This window comes from Podarcis vaucheri (assembly GCF_965113315.1).
Source record: "Podarcis vaucheri genome assembly, chromosome: 8".
Taxonomy (NCBI): Eukaryota; Metazoa; Chordata; class Lepidosauria; order Squamata; family Lacertidae; genus Podarcis; species Podarcis vaucheri.
The window spans coordinates 56990660-57012644 of NC_138766.1; the positions used below are offsets into that span (position 1 = coordinate 56990660).

General features: G+C 40.9%; 1 protein-coding gene across 5 annotated transcripts; it reads left to right on the top strand.

The window, feature by feature from the left end:
* The first annotated feature begins 973 nt into the window (after positions 1-973).
* On the top strand, positions 974-18006 carry UBXN2B (UBX domain protein 2B). Of its 5 annotated transcripts, XM_082233924.1 has the most exons (10): positions 1771-1852; positions 1892-1936; positions 4105-4208; positions 4765-4815; positions 7191-7356; positions 10248-10334; positions 11904-12013; positions 13762-13899; positions 16206-16367; positions 16537-18006. In XM_082233924.1, exons 3-10 carry the CDS (start codon positions 4135-4137, stop codon positions 16697-16699), a joined length of 951 nt encoding a protein of 316 aa, XP_082090050.1. In that variant the 5' UTR covers positions 1771-1852; positions 1892-1936; positions 4105-4134; the 3' UTR covers positions 16700-18006. The 5 variants fall into 5 exon arrangements, with proteins under 5 accessions (XP_082090046.1, XP_082090048.1, XP_082090047.1 ...); XM_082233920.1 differs by lacking the exons at positions 1771-1852; positions 1892-1936 and adding an exon at positions 974-1685; XM_082233922.1 differs by lacking the exons at positions 1771-1852; positions 1892-1936 and adding an exon at positions 977-1614.
* Positions 18007-21985: the final 3979 nt, after the last annotated feature.

The window sequence follows — 21985 nt, forward strand, 5'->3', positions numbered from 1 at the left end:
TGTGCCTTATGTGATAAATTTCAGGTGATGTTCACAACCCCATTAATTCCATTAATTCCAACAAACCGTGGGAAATATTAGCTTAAGATATAATGGGACACTTTCATGACCAAGCTGCAAAACAAAGATGTATTATTGTGATGGTGATTTACTATTACAAAAGGGCAGAAGTTTCATTTTCTGACAAAACTGCTAGACGTAATTAAGTTTATGTCTGCAGTCTTTCCAAAGAAGGTCCTCTCAAGGAATTAGTGTCTGGCAAAGGTCGACAGCTTATCTCATTTGAAATGGGATACACTTCTGCAACAATGAAATAAAACACAGAACTCTTTTTATGTCTGAAATGTGTGCCCATGCTAGTAGTATCAGCAAAGACTTATGGGAAATCAGCTATCAGTTATTTGCAATACAGGATCCACTATTTTGGGCTAATTTCCTCTGGGTTTCTCTGTCCCAATAATTAAACGCCTCTCTGTGAAACACACCCTTTCCCCTTTGCAATGTGTCCCTTACAGTCCAAGATAGCAGTAAAATGTCAATTTATTTTAGGAACGGAAGCCTCCATAACCTGTTGGGTGCCTATCTGAAATTATTCAGTGAGTACTAACAACATCTATAGTACAAACAGACCAGAACCAACATGGTGTATAATTCTGAAGCAGCCTTCTGGTACTGAACCACCAAGAATTTGATCTGGCAAATATGTGTTCTTATTTTCAATGAGCCATAGGAAAAACAAACATGGTAAAGAAAAAAGTAAAATGGGTCAACACCATCAGCCATTTAAGTGCTATTTCAGCACCACCTAGTGGCAAACCGTTTCTCTGTAAAAAGGGTTTTAAAAAGATACAGTAGATGAAAGATATTTTATTGGAGAGAAATGATAGCAGTTTACAAAAAACAGCAAAGTTATCAATAAAAACAGTTAAAAATAACAATATAAAACATTTGCAAAACTAATTAAAATCAACGATCAGCTAAAAACCAGTTTATAGCACCTGCCAACATTCTGTATGTCTGAATAGACTTGCCTAAACAAAAATCTTTTCAGCAGGCACCGAATACAGTGACAGCAGCTGCCGCACGTCAATAGTCAAGGGAGTTCTAAAGCGTGGGCGCCGTCACACTAAAAGATTAATTTCTTACAAGTGCATCACGAATATTCTGTGGCACCTGCAGCAGTGCCAGTTTCGCAGATCGGGGTTATGAGGCGAAAGAATAATAAATATCATTATCCCTTAACCGGAAGCAAGATTGGCCGCTGCACCCTTTTTTTTTTCTGGCACCACCTGACCCGATGGAGAGGGACGGGGCAACGAACGCAGACTGCGCGTGCGCACACTGAACGGAATGGGGCCAGAGTTCGAGGCTTAGCGAGGGGCGCGCGAAGAATTGGTCCAGCTCCTGAGATCTCGTTGCCATAGCTACACGCGCTGCCGGAAGTGCTCCTCCATGGTCCCGCCCAGCTCCCCGAGCCTCTCCGTAGCGCAGAACTCGGGCTCCTGGGAGAGACTTCTTGGCCGCTGAAGATGGCGGACGGCGGGGCGAGCGCCGAGCAGGAGGAGCAGCAGCAGCAGCAGCAAGAGAAGGCGGAGGACGAGGATACGGGACCCGGCACGAGCGGGATGCGGCGGGAGAAAGGGCCCCGTGGAAGCGGGCGGCCCCCTACCGTCAGGGACCTGCAGGTACGGGGAGCGGAGTGGGGCGGGCGACGCAGCCGTCGGTGTCGCCTCCCCTTCCTGGGAGTCGCTCCGCCTCGTAAACCGAGGGTGGAGGTGCTCCAGAATGGCCAGCCAGGGTGGTGTAAGAGAGCAAGCTGGGAGCTGTCGCTTTCTGGGAGAGTTTATAGCAAGCAGGCATTATTTCTTGGCAGCCGCCGTGTGCTGTCCCCGCACCTTCTTTTCCTCGCAACTGATGGCGACACGCCTTGCCTTAGGTAAAACCTCCGCCGAGCTCACCGTGTTGCCAAACACGGGTTGTACCGGGGGGGGGGTGGCTGTTAAATATAGGTTAAGAGCTGGAAATGTCGTTTCCTCATCAGTCTCTAGTGAAATGAAATGGCATGGGGAAACTGCTCTGACAGTGCATTCCTCTGCATGCCTTTTCAAAAGTAAGCATCGCTGAGCTCAGTGGGGCTTGCTCCCGGTAAGAGAGTGCATATGGTTTTGGCTGGAGATATTTGCCTCAGCGATTCAAGTTTGTGTCTGCTTTTTTTGCACACCAGGCCAGACACCAGGAACGATTTTCCGAAATAAATCAAAGTAACCATATAGAGTTGCCTGTTGATGTCAGAATCTCTTATCTAAAGTCTCAAACTGTGATATGTTATTTGTGGCTTCGCAATTCTATGGAGCATTAAAATGTTTATGAAAAACATGTTCTTGCCCTAAATTTTGTGCCCTCGCCCTGAAGCAGCTTGTCATTGAAATGGCATCTGGCCCTCTTCATAGAAATGATGTTGTTTCTAATCCAGATTTTAAAAATACATTGCAGTGAAACATCAATACTCAGGGAAACAAAATTAAACTATAATACTTTAGGTTTTCAGTGTAGAAACAAACCATATAGCAGAATTTACTTTAATTTTTGCTTCTTATTCTTTGGGCCACTTAATTGATATTAATAAGATCTATTATGTAAATTACATGCAGCTTTTTTACTCTCACATCTTTGCCAAGTGCAAACCCACATCCACCATTCATTGAAAACAACAGAGAGGGCAAAAAATACACATGCAAAAATACAGCATGGACATCTCTGTGTACTTTAATAATCATGAAGTTAATCTTCATAGGCTTTAAATCAAAAAGTATTTTGATAATTGCCTAGTTCGTGAGCTGAGATAGCTCAGTCAGTAGAGCATGAGACTCTTAATCTCAGGGTTGTGGATTCGAGCCCCACATTAGGTGAAAGATTCCTGCATTGCAGGGGGTTGGACTAGATTACCCTTGTTGTCTCTCCCAACTGCAATTTTATGATTCTATATAGCAAAGCTCATAATATTTCTGCCTCTTGCTTGGACTTCAGTATATATTCTGTAATAATTGCTTAGACATATCATTAACCTCCACTGTGTCTACAGCAAGAAATGAAACCTGTGGCCCTCAGATATTGTTGGACCATTGGCCCCACCCAGCATAGCCAATGGTCATGGAAGATGAGAGCTGTAGTCCCCAGTTCCTGGTCTAGAAGTCAGTAGAAGTTGGCCTAATTTGCTTGTCATGTTAAACCATAGTTTAAAACAAACTATGCTGAAAACAAACCATAAGCCCAATGTTAGACAGCACCACACTTGTGGTCAGCAGGAGTTAGAAGAAGCACCATGCACCAACATGCTTCTCTTTCATTTATATTAAATTAAAAATGGTTTTATGTAATACAGTGGTGCCCCGCAAGACGGAAAACTCGCAAGACGGAAAACTCGCTAGACGAAAGAGTTTTCTGTTTTGGAGGTGCTTCGCAAAACGAATTTCCTATGGGCTTGCTTCGCAAGACGACAATGTCTTGCGAGTTCCTGCTGGTTTTTTCCCCTCCCCCCCTTTTCTAAGCCGCTAAGCAGCTTATCAGCTGATCCGATCAGCAGATAAGCCGCTAATAGCGCTAATCCGCTAATCCTTCAATGGGCTTGCTTCGCAAGATGAAAAAACCGCTAGACGAAAAGAATCACAGAACAGATTCTTTTCGCCTTGCGAGGCACCACTGTATGTGAGCTAGATCATTGTGTCTAAGCACATGCTTCTTGTTCACTTATTACATTATCCTTACTATACTGTTTTATTCTGAAAGTAAAATCATGTTCAGTCATATAAGGAAAGGATTTATAGCTGTCATGAAGAAATGTTATTAATTGTTGTGCTATCAAGTGTTGCTCTTTTGTGACATTAGTAATTTTTACTTGGCAAACAGCTGTTCTTTCAGCATGTGATTGGGAAAAAAGGTTATTTTTTTAAAAATAGTTCTCATAACCATGCCTGCCCAGTGATCTGCATATCTGACCGGTATGAATTAGTCACCTCTCTTTTAAAAGAGAACTACATGTAGAATACATGTAGTTAGTTTTTTGGGTCTGTAGACATTGACTAAAGCATCTGGTGTTTGGTATAGCTGGCATTGGCTGGATTGTATGAAGATGAAATGAAAAGACAACCGTCTCATTCTGAGAAACCAACAGCTACAGTAAGCAGTCATCCGAGATTACCAGTGCAAAGGTAAATAAGGGCTTTTATTATTTTTATATGACACTGTCAAACAGTTCAAATTAACTGTGATAGTTCCTATAAGTGTGCATTTCAAAAATGCAAATATTAAGCAAGCATTTTAAAAATGTAAAGGAGTCTCTTCCTAAATCCCTGAAGACGCAATCCTATGTACACTTGTATGGGAGTAAATTCCATTGTGCACAGTGGTACTTACTTCCAAGAAAATGTGCATTGGATTGCAGTGTGAGTTGCTGTCTTTCATCAGGGAACCAAAGGGCCATGGAGAACCTTCTACATAAGCTCTACTGAAATGCATGAAAGTTGATGAGCAGCACTGGGGCAAGGTGATTATAATATAAAATTTGTTGTAGACTGGTTCTTGTACAGCATTTGCATGCTATTCCTTTATTATAACAAGAGTCTTCTAACTTAGATTTGACTGTCACAACCTATGAACTCTACAGAGGTTGGATATCACAAATTAATTTTCAATATAAAAAAATTAAGATTGGTGGTGTAAAATTAATGGAAGTTTAAATGAATATTTCTTGGCTGACTTCTTCAGAAGCTTGCGAAAACCAGAAAGAAGTATGAGTGATGACAAGGATAACAAAAGGTACCATAAAATAAGCATTTAATTGATTTATAATATTCATAAATAGTGTGTTTAAGTTTTTATGTTCCTTTCCCCCTTGAACTTTTCTTGTCTTTTTATTATTGTTGTCATCATCCCCAGCGGTAATAATACAGTGGTACCTCGGGTTACATATGCTTCAGGTTACAGACTCCGCTAACCCAGAAATAGTGCTTCAGGTTAAGAACTTTGCTTCAGGATGAGAACAGAAATCGTGCTCCGGTGGCGGGCAGCAGTGGGAGGCTCCATTAGCTAAAGTGGTGCTTCAGGTTAAGAACAGTTTCAGGTTAAGTACAGACCTCCGGAACGAATTAAGTACTTAACCCGAGGTACCACTGCAGTTGTCATCCTCAATTGTTGCGGATCCTCTCACGTTGAACGTGGGGTTAATATCATAAGCTAACATGAGAAGAGACAGTGGAGGTATAATGGCTTTGAGGGCCTCCACAAATTAGTCTAATCCTCTTCTAAAGTCATCTAAGTTGGCAGCCATCACTACCTCTTGTTTGAGTGAATTCCACAGTTTAACTGTGCTGTGTGGAAAAAGTACTGTCTTTTGTCTATCCTGAGTCTTCCAGCATTCAGCTTCATTGAATGGCTGAGTTTTCATAAATCATGCACAATTTTATGCCCACCCACTCCCGGCTTATTTGACTATTTTTCTTGAAAACAAAACAAAAGTCCCCAATGCTGTAACCTTTCATCATGGAGTTGTTACTCTTAAGTTTGACTGGGTGCCCTGCAAGACACCCTTCCAACTCCTTTGATTCTAAACGATGATGCTTTTTCGTTAGTAGGAAATAATGACAGGATAGGTGGTTGTTGGCATCTGTCTGTGTTGAAAGACAATGGAGTTCTTGTCCAGGGGTGAAATCAAATCACTGGAGAATCGCAGCGCCCGCTGTGGCTGCAGAGACTGGTAACTTGTAACTGCTGCCTCTTGCATTGTTTTTGCTGAGTTAGCAAGCCTGGGCAGTGTGTATGGAGAGCCAGGGCTGCCCAGACAGCAAGGCCTCCCTCTCAGCCTCACTAATGTAGTCCAAAGGAAAGCAGAGCAATACATTTGGTACCAGCTTGGCTGCAGGGGTTGCTAGAAGGAGGCGTACAAGATGCCATCCAACTATCCCTAAGACATTCCAATTTTTTTTAGCGTTTACTCCTTAGCCTGTTCTTCCTCTGAAGATGCCCCATAAGGTAGCAGGTAGAATAGGTTATACACTCAGCCTTTATTTCTAAAATATGCTTCTTTAAACCAACGTCCAATATAAGATGCACATCTTACATGTTGGAGGTATAAAATCAAAATATGAAATAATTCGTCTAATTTTTCACCTTTCTTCAGTGTTTTGGTTTTGTGTGGTTTTCGTCTCTTCGTCCCTGGGGAAGTTTTTTCAAGGGCATGTCTGTGGGCCATAAATGATATCTCAATTGCATCTTGGAACCTTACACAGGTGCAAACACCCAGTCGTGATTTTTGCATGCTGTCAGATTTCTCCAGTTCTTCAGCAGCAACCTGTGCCCAATCACTTAGTGTTGCTGAGGATCTTCTGGTCTTCAGAAAACTTTAAGGACGGATGGGGTTCAGGGAATTCCCTTGTGTGAAACTCCCTTCTATTTGCATCAGGGTTGTGTGAGAGTAGTCCTGCTGAATCACAGCAAAAATGTATCCAGTGCAGCATTCTGTTTCCACAGTGGCCAGGCAGATGCCTGTTAGAATCCCAGAAGTAGAACACGCAATAGCCCTCTCCCATTTATTGTCCCCAGCAACTCAGATTCAAAGGCATATTGAATGCACCCTATTATTTTTTATGAATATCTGGACATCTTAAAGAAGTACAGATAAATTTGGAGTTCCTGACTGTGTCAAAACTCTCTCAATCTTTTAACAGCACATAAGCAGTAATGTGGTTCTAATCAGAATATGAAATAGTCAGGAAATTAAATAGTATGGGAGGGTGGCTTTTCTTAAAATGAAGATATTAACCAGAATAATATTTTTTCCTAACATTACCTGGTAAGGTTCTTCCAAAAATATTGATTCCAGCATGAAGTAAAAATAATTCCAATATAAGGCATTAAAGGGATTAGATATTGTACGTAAAAATAAAAACTTAATTTCTAAATTTAAAACTATATTTACTTGTTGAAGTTATTAAATGTCTATCTTGCCCTTTCTTCCAAAGGAAGTTCCCGACTTAGAGAGCTTACAGTCAAAAGCAGGGTGGAACAGCCACTTTCCCTTCTGAAACAGAGTGCTGTTTCTGGCACTGCACAAACTAATGGACTTCTGTTTGAAAATTTCTTAATACTTATGACCAACAAATGCTGTTTGCTTTCTTTATTTTTTTTAAAAAAAGATTTTATTCAGGTGATTCAGAATACAGAGGGCTCAGTGTTGTTGCCTCATCCAATAATATAGCATCCAGTAAAATTGTCGCTGAACTTTTCAAAGAAGCAAAAGAACATGGGGCAGTCCCGTTAGATGAAGTATCAAGAGCATCGGGGGATTGTCATAAAGCTAAAGTAAGTACATGCAATCATTTTTTTATGGGTAAAGCACAATTGTTTTAATGCAAAAGTGCTTTTATTTAACAAGTATAGCACTTGATTCCTTTTTAAAAATTACTTTTGATTACTTTCATTACAAAACGTGAGCTGAATTTAGAGAGGCAGCGGGTAAAGTGTACTCCAATTCATAATATTTGCCTGCTTTAAACCGCTTTTCTGCCAGACAGGAATTTACGGCAATTAACGCTAGATGGGTGGCGCTGTGGGTTAAACCACATAGCCTAGGGCTTGCCGATCAGAAAGTCGGCGGTTCAAATCCCTGTGGCAGGGTGAGCTCCCATTGCTCAGTCCCTGCTCCTGCCAACCTAGCAGTTCAAAAGCACATCAAAGTGCAAGTAGATAAATAGGTACCGCTCCGACGGGAAGGTAAACAGCCTTTCTGTGCACTGCTCTGGTTCACCAGAAGTGGCTTAGTCATGCTGGCCACATGACCCAGAAGCTGTACGCCGGCTTCCTTGGCCAATAAAGCGAGATGAGTGCCGCAACCACAGAGTCGGCCACGACTGAACCTAATGGTCAGGGGTCCCTTTACCTTTACCTAAAGCTAGATGCTGGTGTCCCAGGTTGGGAGGTTATGGGAGAGGGTCATGTGAAAGAAAAGGTGCGGCTCCAGTATCCTTTGTATGAAAATAGTATGGAAACACTGCCTACAATTGAATACAAAGTCTAAACTAGTCCACATGATATGGTAAATATCTCCTTAGCAACTACTAGCCATTTCATTACATTGAACAAAATGAAAGCCACCGGATGTAGTAGATGGTGACCACCCCCAGGTTCATGTTCAAACAGTGTGTGCTGGCACATGTCCCTGACAACTACTTTTCATACTTTGCCTGACTTGAGCCATTGCACCAGCCCATACTATATGCTAACCATTATTTAGAACTCAAACCAGGTTGTGGATTTGATTCCTCCTACGGGCCATCTACTTCAACACCGCATTGCAGCAGTGTTGGACTAGATGATCCTCAGGGCCCCTTCCAATTCTGCTATTCTATGATTTATTAATTTCCAGATACCCAACAAACAAGCCATAGTTTAGAGCTGCTTGACTGCTTTTTGTTTTCTGTCTGCTTGTTGTTTAGTCGTTTAGTCGTGTCCGACTCTTCGTGACCCCATGGACCAGAGCACGCCAGGCACTTCTGTCCTCCACTGCCTCCCGCAGTTTGATCAAACTCATGCTAGTAGCTTCAAGAACACCATCCAACCATCTCATTCTCTGTCGTCCCCTTCTCCTTGTGCCCTCCATCTTTCCCAACATCAGGGTCTTTTCCAGGGAGTCCTCTCTTCTCATGAGGTGGCCAAAGTATTGGAGCCTCAGCTTCACGATCTGTCCTTCCAGTGAGCACTCAGGGCTGATTTCCTTCAGAATGGAGAGGTTTGATCTTCTTGCAGTCCATGGGACTCTCAAGAGTCTCCTCCAGCACCATAATTCAAAAGCATCAATTCTTCGGCGATCAGCCTTCTTTATGGTCCAGCTCTCACTTCCATACATCACTACTGGGAAAACCATGGCTTTTACTATACGGACCTTTGTTGGCAAGGTGATGTCTCTGCTTTTTAAGATGTTGTCTAGGTTTGCCATCGCCTTTCTCCCAAGGAGCAGGCGTCTTTTAATTTCGTAACTGCTGTCACCATCTGCAGTGATCATGGAGCCCAAGAAAGTAAAATCTCTCACTGCCTCCATTTCTTCCCCATCTATTTGCCAGGAGGTGATGGGCCCAGTGGCCATGATCTTCGTTTTTTTGATGTTGAGCTTCAGACCATATTTTGCGCTCTCCTCTTTCACCCTCATTAAAAGGTTCTTTAATTCCTCTTCACTTTCTGCCATCAAGGTTGTGTCGTCTGCATATCTGAGGTTGTTGATATTTCTTCCGGCAATCTTAATTCCGGCTTGGGATTCATCCAGCCCAGCCTTTCGCATGATGAATTCTGCATATAAGTTAAATAAGCAGGGAGACAATATACAGCCTTGCCGTACTCCTTTCCCAATTTGGAACCAATCAGTTGTTCCATATCCAGTTCTAACTGTAGCTTCTTGTCCCACATAGAGATTTCGCAGGAGACAGATGAGGTGATCAGGCACTCCCATTTCTTTAAGAACTTGCCATAGTTTGCTGTGGTCAACACAGTCAAAGGCTTTTGCATAGTCAATGAAGCAGAAGTAGATGTCTTTCTGGAACTCTCTGGCTTTCTCCATAATCCAGCGCATGTTTGCAATTTGGTCTCTGGTTCCTCTGCCTCTTCGAAATCCAGCTTGCACTTCTGGGAGTTCTCGGTCCACATACTGCTTGAGCCTTCCTTGTAGAATTTTAAGCATAACCTTGCTAGCATGTGAAATGTCTGCTTAGCACTTATTAAATCTACTCCTATTTCTGTGGAACAGGAACTTCTGGAGGTGGAGTTGACAGCTGGGACACTGGTTTGCTTTTCAATTTGAGCATCATGCCAGTGCATACTTTGCAATCCAACTTCAAACTATGCTTTCAGATCCTGTTTTACTGGTTGATCAAAACAACATCATTTGGCATGCTTGAGTTTTTCTGTGTACTATAGGAAATTACTTTCTGCTCACCAGAAGAGAAGAGTGTCACTATCTATAAAAATATTGTTTTGAGTTGCTTATTACTTAATTGTGTGATTAAACCAGTTGTCACTGACTTTTGCCAAATCTTCCCCCCTGTGAAGACTTTCTTTCTAAGCTGCAGGGTGCATTTTTTACAAAGTATTTACTTAACTAAACAGTGATCTGTTAATATTACTAGTAGTCAGTTGGTTTAAAATAAATTCAAGTAGTTACTGCAGCTCTGTAACTCAGACCTGTATTTTAAATATTTTATTAGTCATTTTCTGGTGGTGGATACAGATTGGGGAAGTCAACTATGAAGCGCTCTGAATATATCTATGGAGAAAATCAGTTTGGACAAGATGTAAGTATAAATACGATGAACATAATTTCCTGTTACATGCAAGAGATAATTAACTTTAGGAACCCTGTGTGCGTAACATATGACATACCCAACTGCAAGAGAAATTCCTGATAGCTTGTTCCTTATATCATCAATATATACCTAGATAATTTTATAGAACCATAAGTTACATTTGACAATAATAATTTTTTGAACTCCAGTGATGCAAAAACAAATATTTTAAAGGGAATGTAATTATTTCTGTACTAGGGACTCAGAGTGAGTTTTAGAGCGAGTTAGGCGAAAGGAATCAAGGTGCTTCTCTTATTGATCAGAGCTCCTATTTGAATAAAAGCTTCACTTTAAGTGATATGTCCAAAACATAAGATCTTAGTCCTTAAGCCAATGTATATGAAGTGAAAGATACAAAGTGATAACCTCTAACTCAGGGGTCAGCAAACTTTTTTAGCAGGGGGCTGGTCCACTGTCCCTCAGACCTTGTGGGGGGCAGGACTATATTGGGGGGGGGAGATGAACGAATTCCTGTGCCCCACAAATAACCCAGAGATGCATTTTAAATAAAAGGATACATTCTACTCATGTAAAAACACGTCCATTCCCGAACCATCCGTGGGTTGGATTTAGAAGGTGATTGGGCCGGATCTAGCCCCCGAGCCTTAGTTTGCCTCCCCATGCTCTAACTAGACAGCATGCCGTATTTGTGGTTTCTTCTGAATGAACAATAGAATACATTACCATGTGTTGCCTGACCACATCATGGTTGGCACTAGCAAATACCATCCCATTGCCGTCCTTGTTGGTTAGTGTTCCACAAGGGCAGTGTGGATTCATGTGTGAGAATTCCCATGCAGTGAAGAGAGTGAGGCAGTCCTTTCTCATAAAGAGCTACAGAGGCACAGCAGAGCCCTTCTGGACACTGAGTTGGAGCTAATGTGTCTTTGATTACATTCTGATGGCATAAATTCATAGGCAAATGCAACACATTCCTTTTAGACTGTGGGTTGTACCCAATGTTAGTTCTACACATAGTACGCATAGTAGATGCATTGAAATTAATGGACATAACTCACTTGGGTCCATTACTTTTAATGGGTCTGCTCTTTGAAGGCAGCCCTGTTTAGGGAAGCTTTTAGTGTTTGATGGACTATTATATTTTAATATTTTGTTGGAAGCCGCCCAACAATATTATTATTATTACAGTGGTACCTTGGGATGCAAACGGGATCCGTTCCGGAGCCCTGTTCGCATCCCGAACGGAATGCAAGACGCGACAGCACGTGTGCGTGGGTCTCATTTCGCCGCTTCTGTGCATGCGTGTGACGTCATTTTGAGCGTCTGCGCATATGCGAGCGACGAAACCCGGAAGTAATGCGCTCCGTTACTTCCGGGTTGCTGCGGAGCGCAACTCGAACACGCTCAACCCAAAGCACGTTCAACTCGAGGTATGACTGTATAGCTGAATAGAATGTTTAGTATTGTAATACTGGAAAACAAACCAAGATGAATATAATGATCAAACATCTGGTGTTACTTTTTTACATTTTCAAAGTGCATCTGATTTATTCATAGGTTCAAATTTTACTTAAACTGTGGAGGAACGGTTTTAGTTTAGATGATGGAGAGCTGAGATCATACACGGATCCAGTGAATGCAGAGTTTCTTGAGTCTGTTAAAAGAGGGTAAGTTTATGGTATTTGTGGCTATAGGAACACATTGCTTCCAGTGCAGTGGAAGAAACTGCAGCTGGGGAGGAAATCCAAAAAGCCTCAGTAGCTAAGTAGAAGTCCTAGGATCAATTAAAGAGATGCTGCTTGGTTTGGAATACTCCCTTTTCCACAAGGTCTTCTGTTTTAAGTGATGGCCTTAGCAGTACCTAGGCAAGGCGTCAGTGGTACCCTAGACAGATCCATGCAGAAATCAGGCTAGATCATAAGACCTGAGCTCAGATATTGTTTCAGCAACCAAGTCTCAAATAGAGCTACAGCTTCTATTTTGTCTGCCTTTGAAGAGAGGAGCATCTTTACTGTAGTAGTAATTGACTCTGATGGAGCGTAGGAGGCTGTGGGTCCACTAGGGCAGAGGTTGGGAAACCTCAAGCCCAGGGGCTGAACGTGGCCCTCCAGGCCTCTGTCTCCATCACCATCACCAGGCCATGCCCCATACCAGCCCCATTCCTCGCCGTCCTCAAGTACTTTCTCCTGGTTGAAATGTGGCCTTAAACTATGATAATGCATCCTGCTTACCTGGATAAAGAGATAAGCCTCTTAGCTGCAATATAGCCTACTCTACAAAGGTGAGAGCCGCATCTGTTTTTTCCAGCCTCACCCACAACTGGGATGCAGCTCCTTCAAGGTTGCCCATGAGGCAATGAAGCTGTAAAACGTTCCCCATTCCTGCACTAGGTCTTCTGAACTGAGTCTGAGGAAGGCAACATGGTGTCCTCACACCCCGTAGAGGTATTGGCACAACCAGCTCTTCTGGTGAAGTGTTTCTGTTTGGCTGTTTACATCTTGAACTGGGAGCAATTCTCTCCCCAAATCTCCAGCTGAACTGCTTGAAGAAGAGTTGTTTTTTTAAGAGTGAGAGATTGGTCTCAGGATCAGAGGGTTTAGCATTTGGAGCACTGGTCCAGTTATCGTCAAGAGAACGGTTCTAACTTATGAGAAAATGTAGGCTGCAATAGACCATTTTGATAAGGAAAGGATAAATATTTAGGGAAGGGATGGTAATTTGCAACCAGCTGGCACCAAAAACAGCTGTTTCTAGATCAAGGAAATAGATCACAATTACTAGAGAAGTCTATATATCCCATAAATGACATGTGAGGAAGCTTGTTTATTATATATGTTGCTTTATGGAAAGGTTGGTTTTGATAGAGGACTTTTTTATTAAAAATGTACCAAAAAGGATATTCTGTTACTAGGGGCTGTATCATCCTCAACCACTGAATAGGATATGAATACCCAGCCCTGTAACATGGTGATGACTCTTCTAGACAGTCGTTTATTTTCAGCCTGCGGCTTCAACATGTAGCAAGTGAAGTACATATAATTTTGCCTTTCTCCCCCCGCCCCTTCCTGACCATAATTTTGCCTGTAGCATTTCTTATGTAAGCCCGATTAACAGCACAATACTATACATGTCTACTGAAATTAAGTCTCTTTGGTTCTTATTCTGTGGTAAGCGTGTATAGGATTATATATTAAACAAGCCATTTTATCTGCATTGTGGAATGTATGTGCTGATAACAGAGAAGACTAGTGCATAGTGGATCTGAACTATTGTTGTTATCATTATTTCATATTTTAATGACGTGATCCAGACAAGATTGAATACTTTTCAGTTTCATCACTTGCTCTTTATGCTCTTGCATAAATCAATAAAACTGCTTAAATTGGATATTTTCCCTTTTGTTTCTGCTGTTAAGAGAGATTCCTGCAGAACTTCAACGTTTGGTGCATGGAGGCCAAGTTAATCTGGATATGGAAGACCACCAGGAGCAGGAATATGTAAGGCCTAGATTGAGATTCAAAGCTTTCAGTGGAGAAGGCCAGAAACTTGGAAGGTTAATTTTTTTTTTCAAAATCCTTGGTTTATAAAAATACAATTATTTTGTATTCTTGCCATTGATACAGTTGATGATTGGAATATAAAATACCAAAGGCCATTCTATTATCTTCCCCACCCCGCTGCTGAAAACCGCATTAACTCAGAAATCTATTGGGGACTTTATACCAGTAGTGAACAGGGCTCAGAGCTGCAGTCAAACCTCAGTTCCCATACTCCTCCCTTTTGGAACGTTTCGGCTCCCGAACGCCGAAAACCCAGAAGTAAGAGTTCTGGTTTTCGACCGTTTTTCAGAAGCTGAACGTCCGACGGGGCTTCCGCTTGAGTTCAGGAAGCTCCTGTGGCCAATCAGAAGCCGTGCCTCAGTTGTCAAACCTTTCGGAAGCCGAACAGGCTTCCGGAATGGATTACGTTTGACAACCAAGGTTTGACTGTATTTCCCTCTTGCTCATGCAGACCCATGTCTGACATGCATTCATTCCATTTTCTTTTGCCCCTCATTTATCTGTGTCTCTCTTCCCCAACTACATCCTCCTTCTCACCTCTTGTTACCCCATGCAGAAATTAGACTGGAAAAATAGCTTCCACTGGCAGCTATGAAACCTTAACTCTCTCCTCATTGTGTCTTCTCACAAAAGTCTCCCCCCACCCAACAAACACCCATTGCTGAGTGGAAGGGGAGGCAGGATGAAAGTGTAGGCCCTGCTGGCCACATCTGGCCTACAGGCTGCAGCTGCCCCACCCCTGCTATAGGTCTTCTGCATGCTATGCCAACTATATGCTTCTCACTTGCCACCCCATTCCAACAGTTTGTTTTAATCTTTTAAGTTAATCTTAGCATTTGAGTTTGGTTACTCTACAAAAGCAATTAGACTAAGGATGCTCAGTGGGACTGAGTAAACATGCATAAGATTGGGCTGTTCCTCATTTGGAGCTTTTTTTCCTCCAAGCTAATGGTAATTATATGCCTGGTATTGCTAAGTGAAATACATTTCAATTGCTCTGCTGTTTTTCCTTTATTATTGAAGGCTGGCAAGTTATGGATGTTGGGTTGGATCTAGATTTCCCTGGAGCAGAGTTCTGCTTCAAGGACGCTCTGCTGGAGGAAAGGGACTAGGAATTTATTTTGTCAATTTCTTCTTCCTCTTGAAAAACTGTTCCAGAGGATTGGGGGACCCTCTGGAACTATGTTGTAAGTATAGTGGTACGTCAGGTTACGAAGTTAATTCATTCCGGAGGTCCGTTCTTAACCTGAAACCGTTTTTAACCTGAGGTACCACTTTAGCTAATGGGGTCTCACACTGCCGCCGCGCTGCCACTGCACGATTTCTGTTCTCATCCTGGGGCAAAGTTTTTAACCTGAGGTACTACTTCCAGGTTAGCGGAGTTTGTAACCCAAAGTGTTTGTAACCCGAGGTGTTTGTAACCCAAGGTACTACTGTAGTTCTTGGAGCTGAAGAGGGAATTGATGAAAATTGGCTTCCCTCTGCTGGAATGGTAGTTCTTCCATTAACAGACAGAGCCTTTTTTCTGTTTGCAGAAGGGCATGTCTGAACATCTTTTTATGGCTGTTGGAAGTTTACATATACTGGTCCAGAATATGCAATAGCACTATGTTCTCTTTGACTGCATTCTGTCAGTGTTGAGATTTCTTACTGCTTTCTGACATATTATACAATAATTGACACTGTGCTTAATTACAAAATGCAATGTTAGAAGTGTGGAGAGGTGCAAAGAAGAGCTAATTTGTCCATGGCTAGGGGCACAATTTGGACGGGGCGCAAGATCACCTAGCTATGGGTCTGGTGGTAGAGCATCTGCTCTGCATCCAGGACATCCCTGATTCAGCATCTCAGGGTACTGCTGGCAAAGGCTACTGGTTTGAAACCCTAGAAAGCAGCTGTATATCAGTGTACACAGTACTGAGCTAGACGGACCAGTGGTCTGACTTGGCATAACAAGACAGTTATGTATGTTCTTATTTTATTTTATATTTTGTGAGTGTAGATTTACTTATAACCAGTCCCTTAAGCGACTGAAATGTTTTTAACATCCAGTTCAAATCCTTTTCTTTGTATTAAACTAATACAAAAGCACAAAATTTAACTAATTATGTTTTGTTGAATTGTATGAGGTACTGAGGAAGGCAAGAGAGCATTTTTAGAAGGCACCCTTGCACTCTCTTTGTAGACACATTCATTTGCAAGTAAGCCCCATTGACTTCAGTGGTACTGGTTGGCTTGTAGATAAAGTCTTTAACATTTCAGCTGTCTTTCAGCTGTTTCACTTGTTTCTTAATTTTAGCCTTACGCCTGAGATTGTCAGTACACCATCTTCCCCAGAGGAAGAAGAAAAATCCTTCCTTGATGCTGTGGTTCTGATCGATGACGCTGTGCCAACAACTAAGATTCAGATTAGGCTAGCAGATGGAAGTCGTTTAATACAAAGATTTAATCATACCCATAGGTAAGCTTAACTGTACTGAAACATTGGATCTTAGTTCCAGATTATCATAACTTGTCATCTGAAGGTTATTGCCAGTATTTGGAGCTGATGAGTGGTTTGTTTTTAAAGTGCACAGCATATTGTATTGATCCAAAGACTAAAATATACATTGTTATACTTTTGTCAATAGGATTATAGATATTCGGAACTTTATTATCCAGTCTCGCCCTTTGTTTGCCACCACTGACTTTGTGCTTCTGACTACATTTCCACACAAAGAGCTTACAGATGAAAGCCTGACACTACAAGAATCAGATATTCTGAACACTGTGATTCTTCAGCAACTAAAGTAAATCTTGAGCCTTTCAGTGCAATATCGCTTCTGTGAATGGATAATGTTGCATATTGTTCCTCAAAAATGCTTCCAAGGAGAAAGGGGGGGAAATGACAGAGAGAAACTAACCGTTTCCCACTTTAATGGATCAATTGGCATTTAGTGCTGTTCTGTCTTCCAGCGATAATTCGTCTGAATTGGAATTCAGAGATATGCTAATAAATATTAATTGATTTTTGTATTCTTTCAAAACAGCCTGTATAAACTGGTGTGAATTCAAGTACTTCTTTTATTGGGTGGGGGTGAGGTGAGGGTTGGGGGTAATTTATAAGGGTGCAGAAGCCATTTTCGTAGAAAGAGAAAGGGCCTCTTTTCTGGTAAGACTTGAACTGTGGAAGAATTTTATGCTGCATCAGCCAACAGCCATTAAGAATTTAGGGTTGCAATCCTATGCTCCTTTATTTGAGAGTAAGCTCATTAATCTCATTGGGATTTTCCTCTGAATAGACACTAACAGGATTGCACTATTTTATCAGCTGAGATATGTGTATGCCCCAACATATGAAATATTCTGTTATATAGGTTGTCTTCCACATATCTAGCATAATATAAACACATTCTTTAATCTAGTGCTAGTGAGATATTTGGCCTGTTGCGCAGCTCTTATGTCTGGGAATTCAACAATATATGGTGGGACACCACTGTCTCTGCTTAAATAGAAGTCCAATTTGCACCTTATCGTATTCAAATATCTGGCCAATATGTTGCTTAAAGTAACTTAAAGTTTTAACATAAAGACAATTAGACCGATATCATTTCTATACAGATTGTTAATAGTTGGCTTAATTTGAATCATGAGACTCTTTTTAGAAAAGTAGTCTTTTTGGAGAACCTTTAGCTATATATCTCATGCTCAGTATTATTTGAATGATGAAAAATGGCACTTCCAGTATAGCTTGTTGCTGTTTTTCAAAGCAAAAATGAAGAAGGGGGATACATGAAGAGAAGTGTGTCTTACGTCAAAATTGGTGTGTGGGTTTTTTTTAACTATAAATATTTTTTCTGACTAATTTTGTGTTGGTCAACCATGTTTTTTCCCCCTTTTGATCTGTATAGCAGCTTCCCTTGAAATTCACACATGTATATATATATATATATATATATATATATATATATATATACATTTGAGAGTTACAAACATTTCAAACAAATATTTGAAAAGGTTTAGTAGAACTTGGGGGAAGATTTTGTAAATCTAATGTCTGCATGATTGAACCAATTGCAAATTCTCCTGTGGTAATCAATAAAAAGAACGTTTTAACTATATGGCTTCTACATGTTTTTTATATTTCATTTTCTTATTTAAAAAAAGTGGAAATGTGCCTGTGTCTGAGTATGTGCCTGCTTTGAATCTGAGGAACAGGTAAGTGGAACCACAAGACAGCTAATGGGTTTTAAGTTAACTTTTTGAAGACAATGGTACTTGAGTGTATCCCATTGTAACCCAAGTGTTACCATTCAGATGAACTAGGTACATGCCCAAGATTCCATGCCCCAGGACCTGACACAAGGGTAGGACAATATTGTGTGATTGTGTGTGTAGAGGTCTGACGCTTTGTGCTGCTGCTGCTGCTCCTAACATCTCCAAGTAAGATCTATTTTACTCCCTCTTCTGCCCATCCTCAGCCTACTGGTGCTTCTAAAGTGGGTAGAACCACCACCTCTCCCTTTTGCAATTCAAATTCCAGCCTTGGGGCTTTCTGAGGTACTTAGAATACAGCCCAGGTGCAGACACTTATAGGCTTGTGCTGTAATGTGATTGAGAGGAAAAGAAAGCAATGTTTTCAAATGGCTGCTTGTGAGGTGGAACTGAAGATAAATTTGGGTGGGATTCCTTAACTAACAAAGTGTCTGTTTCAATTGGGGTATATTAAAACATTTTTTTTAAAGCCCCATGCTAACTTGAGTAGGCATGGCCTGTAAAATGTTAGCAACAAGCTCGTTAACTTTTCAAACAGTAAAGCGGTGAAAACCAGTCATACTGGAGAATAGTCCCTTTAACTTTCCCTTTAAATTTTCGTCTCCACTCAAAGGCAGGTTAGGAGAAAGAAGCTTTTGTAAAGGGATGCAAACAGGTAAAAGCAGACAGGACAGAAGCACCTTTAACATTTCATTTCTACTACAAGCCAAGCTGTGTGGTGAAGGCTGGAGATGGAGGACAGTGCAGGTAAAGTAAAGTTTTTGCTTTACATTAACCAAAACAAAATCTGTTTTTCTAAGTCACTCACTAGATATTTTATTAATGTATTCATTTTGTTTAAATAAAAATAAGTGTGGTCTTCTTGGTTTAGCAGCCAGCAAGCTTCTCAAGAAGTCCTTACCTTGAAATAACCCTTGAGGCCTAACTTCCTACCTTTCTCGCTTACCAAAAGGGAACTTTACCTCATATGCCTTAAAGCATTTCTCCCACAGAGAGCCTCAAGGTCCATAAATAGCAACACCCTAGTGGTCCCGGGCCCTAAGGAAGTTGGATTAGCTTCAACCAGGGCCTTTTCAACTCTGGCTCCAGCCTGGTGGAACTCTCTGCCTCATGAGACCAGGGCCCTGCAGGATCTGATTTCTTTCCGCAGGGCCTGTAAGACAGAGTTGTTCCGCCTGGCCTTTGGCTTGGAGCCAATTTGATTCCCTCCCTCTCTTTCTTTTTTCTTTTCCTTCTCCTCCTGCGATGAGGCATTTTAATATTTTAATGTTTTAATATTTTAATGTATTTTAATTTTGTTTTAAGTTGTAATCATTCAACTTGTTTTTATTATTGCTTGTTAGCCGCCCTGAGCCCGGCCTTGGCTGGGGAGGGCGGGGTATAAAAAAAATATTATTATAATTATTATAAATTCATTTTGAGAGAATATCTTCATTATCAATTATTGTAAGGCCTTTTGTTTTGGTCAAATACCAAAATTAGAAATAATCCAAATTACAGCATTTGTGACTTGCAGAATTTGGTGTTCATGATTTCTTCTGAGCTAAACCTGGAGAAGATTAACTGATAAATCAGTTAGTCAGGGATAGGAATTGTTAAGTAGCATTGGTCCCATGATTAACCAGTACTGCTTTACTTGGATTTAAGCCAATCTACATAAAAAGGTGATATCCAGCTTGGAGGCTGTTTTCAACCTTTAGTCTCTTGCAAAACCATTGATGTAGAAGAACACAGTGGTTAGTGCAATGAGCATAAAAAAGTAAACAGAATTAACTTTAAATTAGGCAGGCTTTTTGGATAAGAAGGATATTTCAGCTGAATTCTTGCTAATTATTTAACAACTTCAGTAGAATGTTGCATATTACTATCAATTTCAGTTTTTAATAAAGTTGATTTAGCATTCTCCCCTGTCCAAGGGGCCTCTTTGACAGCTGTGTCACTGTGATTTCTTATTCCTGCCACAGTGCTACAGTGACATGAGAAGTTACGTCAGCTGATCACCTCTCTGCCAAACACCTATTAACCATGAAACTCTTTAAAGCCACTGTCTGGGTACTTTAAAGAAGCTGCCTACTAATGATGGGATATCATATGTGGCAAGTATGACTCTATTGGTGCTCATTCAAAAACATCCAGGAACTTAAGCTTGTGCTTTAAGATTGTACATGAAGCGCATACACAGGAATAAATAGCACGAGAGAGAGAGGGGGGGAGAGGGAGCAATGCTTATAATTTCCTGCATGTCACTCCTCCTTGATATTATTAGGTGACATGAAATGGCAGAATTCATAATCACATTGGTGTGGTGCAAGATACAACACAGATTACTTAAATGCTTTTGATACTAGGAAAATTCATGAGGAATTTAAAACATTTTAGCAATCCTTATATTCTCCAGTCCCTAGAAATTAATCTGACACACAAAAAAACTTATATCTGTTACTATCTACAAAACAAAATATCTTCCTAAATTCTAGAATTACTGAAGATGAAATCAATAAAACTTGTGATATGAGATCATCTCAAATAATTTACAAAATTGTTGCCAACTCTTATAGACCAATCAATTTGTTAAATCAAGATTAAAAAAATTCATAGCTGTACAGTCATATCTCACGTTACGTCCGCTTCAGTTTGCGTGTTTTCGTCTTGTGTCCCGCAGCAACCCCGAAGTACCGGAATGGGTTACTTCCAGGTTTCGCCGCATGTGCAGAAGTGCCAAATCACACTGCGCACCTGCACACATGCGGTGCTTCGAGTTGCAGGCTTTTCATGTTACGGATGGGTTTCCAGAACGGATCCCATCCGTAAGACAAGGTACCACTGTACTTGCTAATCACTTGAGTACAATCCTACCATCATTGGCCCATCAAGATCAAGTGTGGTACATTAAGGGTAGGCAAATATCAGATCCAATTCACAGACTATTAAATATTATATGGCATAGCAAACAACATGGAATACCTTTAGCTATTTTAAAATCACTGTAGATGCATTGAAAGCTTTTGATTCATTAAACTGGTCTTTTAAACTGCAGCATTAGAACAGTTTCATTTTAGAAGTATATTCTTAAAGACTATTCACAAAGTATATTATAAAAGCATAGCCAGCATTAGACTAAATGCCTTTGAAAATGGCTACATTAAAATTGGAAGAGGTACTAAACCAGACTGTCATCTTCCTATGGAACCTCTGGCAACAGCAGTGAGGTTTCATAGTAAGAATTCAGGCATTAAGTGTTCTGAAATGGTTGGTGTACAACAGGGATGTCCAACTGGTCGACCGTGATTGACTGGACAATCCCCGGATGACGATTGCAGTTGATCGTAGGATCCCTATTGATCTGCAATAGTGATAAGCAGCGGAGTTTAAGTGCCTCCCCCCGGCGTCAGTCTTTTCCTCCGTTGTTTCAAATGGGTGTTTTGCCAAGTAGTTTGAAAATGAAAATAGTCGTTACTGTTGCATCTTTTTTTTTTAGGCGAGCAATGTCTCCCCCCCCCTTGTAAAAAAAAAAGCTCCTTCTCCCTAAAAAAAAGCACAACAACTTAATGGGTAGATCACTACTAGGAGTAGATTGCAGTCTTTTGAGAGTTGGATGTGCCTGGTGTACAACATAAAAGTTTGTTTGCAGTTTATGTAGCTCTTTTGATTTCAGATCCAATTTCATCCATCGCTAAGATTAAAACTTTATTAATTCAATATGGACATCTATCTGGTTTCTGAGTCAAATACTCTAAAGTACATACTGACAATGTAAGCATTACATTCTAAGAATTCCTCCATTTCAATCACCTGGCAACTACGTGTGGCTCAATAATCAAGGTC